This window comes from Salmo trutta, chromosome 14 (assembly GCF_901001165.1).
Source record: "Salmo trutta chromosome 14, fSalTru1.1, whole genome shotgun sequence".
In the NCBI taxonomy this organism is placed as follows: Eukaryota; Metazoa; Chordata; class Actinopteri; order Salmoniformes; family Salmonidae; genus Salmo; species Salmo trutta.
Window position 1 is genome coordinate 51,168,776 of NC_042970.1, and position 6,536 is coordinate 51,175,311.

General features: G+C 41.4%; 1 protein-coding gene across 1 annotated transcript; it reads right to left on the reverse strand.

Annotated features, from left to right (window-relative positions):
- Positions 1-1,949: 1,949 nt before the first annotated feature.
- On the reverse strand, positions 1,950-6,155 carry LOC115208351 (ADP-ribosylation factor-related protein 1). Its single transcript, XM_029776323.1, has 7 exons — positions 5,515-6,155; positions 5,301-5,388; positions 5,105-5,187; positions 4,899-4,980; positions 4,146-4,216; positions 3,189-3,289; positions 1,950-2,994 (listed from the first exon to the last, which is right to left on the reverse strand). The coding sequence occupies exons 1-7, from the start codon at positions 5,605-5,607 to the stop codon at positions 2,907-2,909; spliced, it is 606 nt and encodes a 201-aa protein (XP_029632183.1). The 5' UTR covers positions 5,608-6,155; the 3' UTR covers positions 1,950-2,906.
- Between the last annotated feature and the right edge of the window lie 381 nt (positions 6,156-6,536).

Consider the following 6,536-nt stretch of genomic DNA (forward strand, 5'->3'; position numbering starts at 1 on the left):
GGATCAGACCTGCACAACGGTCAGGAAGAATTTTGGACCACCTCTTTACAAAACTGTTTCAGTTCAGCAATATCCTTGGGATGTCTGGTGTGAACTGCTCTCTTGAGGTCATGCCACAGCATCTCAATCGGGTTGAGGTCAGGACTCTGACTGGGCCACTCCAGAAGGCGCATTTTCTTCTGTTGATTTACTTCTGTGTTTTGGGTCATTGTCCTGTTGCATCACCAAACTTCTGTTGAGCTTCAATTGGCAAACAGATAGCCTTACATTCTCCTTCAAATGTCTTGATTAACTTGGGAATCATTTTTTTCCACTGATAACAGCAATCTGTCCAGGTCCTGAGGCAGCAAAGCAGCCCCAAACAATATCGCTCCCTCCACCATACTTTACAGTCGGGATAAGTTTTTGATGTTGGTGTGCTGTGCCTTTTTTTCTCCACACATAGTGGTGTGTGTTCCTTGCAAACAACTCAACTGTAGTTTCATCTGTCCACAGAATATTTAGCCAGTAGTGCTGTGAAAAATCCAGGTTGCAAACTTCAAACGTGCAGCAATGGTTTTCTTGGACAGCAGTGGCTTCTTCCATGGTGTCCTCCCATGAACACCATTCTTGTTTAGTGTTTTACGTATAGCAGACTCGTCAACAGAGATGTTAACATGTTCCAGAGATTTCTGTAAATCTTTAGCTGACACTCTAGGATTCTTAACCTCATTGAGCATTCTGCGCTGTGCTCTTGCAGTCATCGTTCCCTTACGGCCACTCCTAGGGAGAGTTGCAAAAGTGCTGAACTTTCTCCATTTATAGACAATGTCTTACTGTGGACTGATGAACATCAAGGCTTAGGTCTTCTGAGATCTCTTTTGTCCGATGCATGGTTCACATCAGGTAACGTTTCTTGTGAGTAGCAAACTCAAATTTTGTGAGTGTTTTTTATAGAGCTAGGCAGCTCTAACCAACACCTCCAATCTCATCTCATTGATTGGACTCCAGGTTAGCTGACTCCTGACTCCAATTAGCTTTTGGAAAAGTCATTAGCCTAGGTGTTCACATACTTTTTCCAACCTACACTGTGAATGTTTAAATTATGTATTCAATATAGACAAGAAAAATACAATAATTTGGGTTTAGTTTAAGCACACTGCGTTTGTCTATTATTGTGACCTAGATGAAGATCAGATCAAATTGTATGACAACTTTATGCAGAAATCCAGGTAATTCCAAAGGATTCACATACTTTTTCTTGCCACTAGACAAGAAAAATACAAGAATTTGTGTTTAGTTTAAGCACACTGTGTTTGTCTATTATTGTGACCTAGATGAAGATCAGATCAAATTGTATGACAAATTTATGCAGAAATCCAGGTAATTCCAAAGGATTCACATACTTTTTCTTGCCACTATGAAGGAATGGGAGATCACCACCCCTTTGCTCAGTCCAATGCTTAGAAATGCATGCATTTGTGTAAGGTCTGTAATAAGAGATTGGTGGCCAAATCAGATTTACACCCTGGAACAGATAATGTAATAACACTGCATACCATAACAACTTGCCATAATGTAATAACTTTTATAATATAATCAAACTGGTTAATGTAATACATTGACGGATAACGTAATAAACATGAACAGATAACGTGATAACTTTTTCCCGATAATGTAATAACTTATTACATTTTCCGGTGGGTATTACATTCCGGTGAGTCATTTTTTTTGGTGAATAAACAAACCACAGATAACGTAATACCATACTCCACCCTGGTGACGAGGGTTTGAATACCCTCCTTTCATGTCTGTTTTCCTCTCTTCGTGTGTATCCCACTCTACTTTCCTACAGTTTTGTAAACACTTAAATATTAATAAAGGAATCGGAATTTTGATGTGATTAAAAAGGAAGCAGCTGACATTCTTTACATTTCGTCACCGCACTAACATCTAAGAACAAGTCAAACAAGTGTCAACTGTTTATTACATCTTCATAATGTCATTAAAATAGGCTTTCAGCCTGATCATTGGAGATACTTTGCATATGTCACCAGGTTAGAGTACAAAGAGATAGGATGCCGTTGGGGACACACCTAAATAGTGTTCCATTTGGGACTCGACTATACACCACACACACCCAATTTCAAACTATAAAACTAGTATTTAAACAGGTCCTGTCAATGAAAGGGAAGTAATTTATATATCGTTGACCCTCTGTACAATTCCATTACATGTAGCCTCTTTGCATAATATAAATAACAACTCACGGTTGTGTCAAGGTTCATCCTCTGACTTAAAAAAAAAACCTCAAGCATTGGGGATGAAAACACATGGCCCGTATTCAGAGTAAAATAATCCATATCAATTTGATTCATTATGATCTAAAAGGAAAAGTTGATACTAGATCAGCACCCTACTCTGAGATGCTTTATGAATACAGATTATACTACTGAAGGGAAACGGAGGTACTTAAGCTAGATAAAAACTTTAGCGACTTGACACTGTTATACTTAGATCAGAATGCCTCAAAAAGCATTTCACCCAAATCAGAGTACATATCCAAATAATATACAATAATCAATAGTTTCCCAATTGTTTCCCCCTGATGCTAAGCTGTATTTGAAAAATAGACTTGAGTTCACAGCACCCACTCAAATAGGATGAGAGAGAGAAGTTCATTGCCAGAGGATGGGTAGAATCCATCTCGGTTTCTGAAAGTCACACTGTAGCAAAACGGGCGCCTGGGTCGTATTCAACAGGGCAGAACGTAGGAAAATGTTTTAAAGCATATTTCAACTGAAAATGGTTCTTATTGGACTGGCAGTCTAGGTAGTCCCTTCTTGTTTCAGTACGTTTTCTACCATTTGGTGCCTAATGAATAGGACCCGGTTTCGGGAGCCCTAGTGGGGAAGTCATGGCTTGCTCTATGTGATGTCCTTCAGTCTCGGTGGCCGGTGAATGTTTCTGATGACGCACTTCACCATCCACTCGATGCCTTCGTTAACCCCCTGCCTGAGAGAGAATGCATTATGAGCAAAGAGTACTGCTTTTCTTAAAGCAAAGATGATAAATAGTACATTTCACATTGCTCTCTCTCACACACACACACACACACACAAACACACACACACACACACACACACACGAGTTCTCTCAGACCAGATGAACAACAGAGAGTAAAGTGGAATAGAAAACTCTGTTCTTACCCTGTTAGGGCTGTGCAAGGCTGCACCAGGCAATCTCGTTTACCGATCTTTGGAGCGCAGTCGCTAAAAGCGGTTTTGATGTCCGGCACAGACATACAGTTCTACCGAAAAAACACAAAGAAATATGCCTAAATGGATACGATCTTAAAGATTTTCAAAGAGACAGAATTGACCTAGCAAGGGATAGCTATATGTGGTGGAAATCACATTTATTTCAAGAGTACAATAACGCCGCATTAAGGTGAGCTTGAACACTGAGTACACCAAACATTAGGTACATCTTCCTAATATTGAATTACACCCCCTTCCCCACCTTTTGCCCTCAGAACAGACTCAATTTGTTGGGTTATCCACAAGTTGTCGAAAACATTCCACAGGGAAGCTGGCCCATGTTAACTCCAATGTTTCCCAAAGTTGTGTCAAGTTGGCTGGATGTCCTTTGGGTGGTGGACCATTCTTGATACTCACGGGAAAGTGTAGAGCGTGAAAAACCCAGCAGCGATGCAGTTCTTGACACAAACCGCTGCGCCTGGCACCTAATACCATCCCCCGTTCAAAGACATTTTTTGTATTGCCCATTCACCCTCTGAATGGCACACAATCCATGTCTCAAGACTTAAAAACACTTCTTTAATCTGTTTCCTCCCATTTCATCTATACTGATTGAAGTGGATTGAAGTGACATCAATAAGGGATCACAGCTTTCACCTGGTCAGTCTGTCATGGAAAGAGCAGGTGTTCTTCATGTTTTGTACACTCAGTGTATAGTACGGGTATGGTATAACATATTATAACACCTATGAAAAGTATGCACGAGGGATGGAGGACTACTTTGTTGTGATCATATTATAGGCCAAACAACTTCTGCTGGCAACAAGCCTTGTCATTTTTTTGTTTATACAAGGCATGGTTAGACTTCTTTTCAAAACAATCCCACACTGGATTACATAGGCCTACCTCCACATCCTGCTTGTTGGCGAGCACCAGGAGAGGCACACCTTCCAAAACCTCACTGCTGATCATTTTCTCTGAAAAAAAAGAAAATGGAACCGTCAGTCCAAGCTATGGTTCAATACTTGACCCTTCTGTTAGGAAGAGTGGATTCGCTGACTCTCTCTCATGAGACGCTAAAACACAACATCACATTTTTTGCTTTGTACTGCTCGATCTTGAAAACTAGACTGCTGACATGCTTAATTAGGGTCGTGGCATTGCATCGGGCAGGATTAGGCAAGATTTGGCAGCCGGCTACGGCGGCACTTTAGGGCGGCATTTTGGTAATTGGCTGCCCCTCATCGGCTACTACACCGCCGACGGCGCCCCAGCCACCAGCTCATAACCGTTGCTCATAGCCGCCCCCACCCCATTCCCGCTTCTCTCGAAGTTCACTCCCACTAGCTATGGTGATGTGTTTTTTGTGATTATCCAGTTGTGAAACTCACTCTCTCTCTCTCTGATTGTATTAACAGTGAATAAAATACTAAAAGATTGAATTAACTATCCCTTTAAAGTCGTTATATTGGTGCAAGCAGGGGCTAGGGAGTTTCCACCATATTTCTCACACCAGTCCATTCCTTTTACATCCATAATGTGGAGTGTACATTCAGTTAGTGAATCAGACTGTAGCCCATGACAAATATCACTCTATGTGCCCTGTTGACGTTTGGCGTTCTTCTCTAAATGTTTCAGGCAAGCGAGTGAGGAACTCACCAAATGCCTCTTTTGATTCTGCTAGTCGCTCCTCATCGGTGGAGTCTATAACATAGATCACACCGTGGGACTCGGCGTAGTACTGTGGATTCACAAAGCCATGTTTCAGTAGTCAACCTCAAATCATTGTACTTGAATGACAAAAACAGACATGACATCTAGCTAGATATGGTGTGTGTGTGTAATTTGATATCGGTGCTGCTCACTTTGTCCCATAGCGACTGAAGCTCCTCTTGACCACCAAGGTCCCAGAACATTAGACGAGCTTTGCCCACATCGATTGTGCCGACTGCGTGAAGGAAGGAGTCAGAAGAACATATTAGAATGGCATGGACTCTTGAAAAATGTGCTACAATTGAATGCAACACAACAAGCTCAGTCGTACTGGTTGGCTATACTTACTGTTAAGTCCAACTGTAGTGGTGATCTTGGACAAATTCATTCCCTTGTAGTTCTTACTGAACTTGGTCTTGGTCTGTTCCAAAAAGGTCTGTGTGTAGAACATACATGACTAAATAAAACAAGCAGCAGCAGTTCATCCAACAGAGACAAGGACAACGAGCAGTGCTCAGCGTGCTCTTCCAACGAGAAAAAAACTGCTATGAGACAGACTTACCGTTTTTCCTGCATTGTCAAGTCCTAGGATCAAGATGCAGTATTCGTCCTTCTGGAACACGTATTTGTACAGACCAGATAATAAGGTGTACATCTTCGAATTGTAGAAAAATACAAAAATAAAAACACTTGCTGTTGATGCGCAAGGCAATAGACAACTCACATTGTGGAAAGATTCAGCTGTGTGGCTAGCCACGTTAGCAAGTCAAGTTAGCTAGCTGTTGTTATGACTAGCTATTTGCCTGTGGTTTGAGGCAAGCAAGCTAACATTACTTGTCCGTAATCGATACTAGCTAACTGACTTACTGCCACCAAATACTAAAGTGAAATATAATGCGCCAATCAAGGCACAAATACCTGGCTAGCTACAGTGCAGTCGCTTGCTAATGCTAGCCAACGTTTGTTAACTGTCTAGCTCAAGTTAGTGCTGCTGCGTGTAAAACGAGATTTGCGAGCGGACAACCTTCAGCAACTTACAAACTGCATAAGGAAATAAAGCTAAAAGGATTAGCTATGTCGACAAAATGTCATCTAGCTACCTCGAAAGATGGATCTTATTTTATCTCAACTAATTTTGGTGTAAACACGGTGGCCATCCGTATTTAGGAAGTAGCTGGTAAAGCAATGCACTGTGGTACTTCTTCTTCGATGGGGTTTAACGGCGGTTGGCATCCAATGTTAATGGTCCATTACCGCCGGCAGCTGGACGGGGCATTGAACAAGAAACAAAAACCAAAAATTCCGGGAAAGGGTTATAAAACGACTTCATGCAAAATAAAACACGTTAACAAAAATGTATTTAAATAAATAAATAAAATAAAACATCATACCTCAATCACAGTCCACTCCAAAAGACATCCCTACACAGGCTCAGGGGCCTGTGATGGGGCTACATTCACCGACAGAATTTATGGCACCGCCTCGGCTGTGAAATCACGGAGACCACAAAAACGTTCAGCGGCATTCACAATGATTCCAATTTTCTTAGACTTGTTTTCAGCTTGTGTTGTACAGTTTTTGACC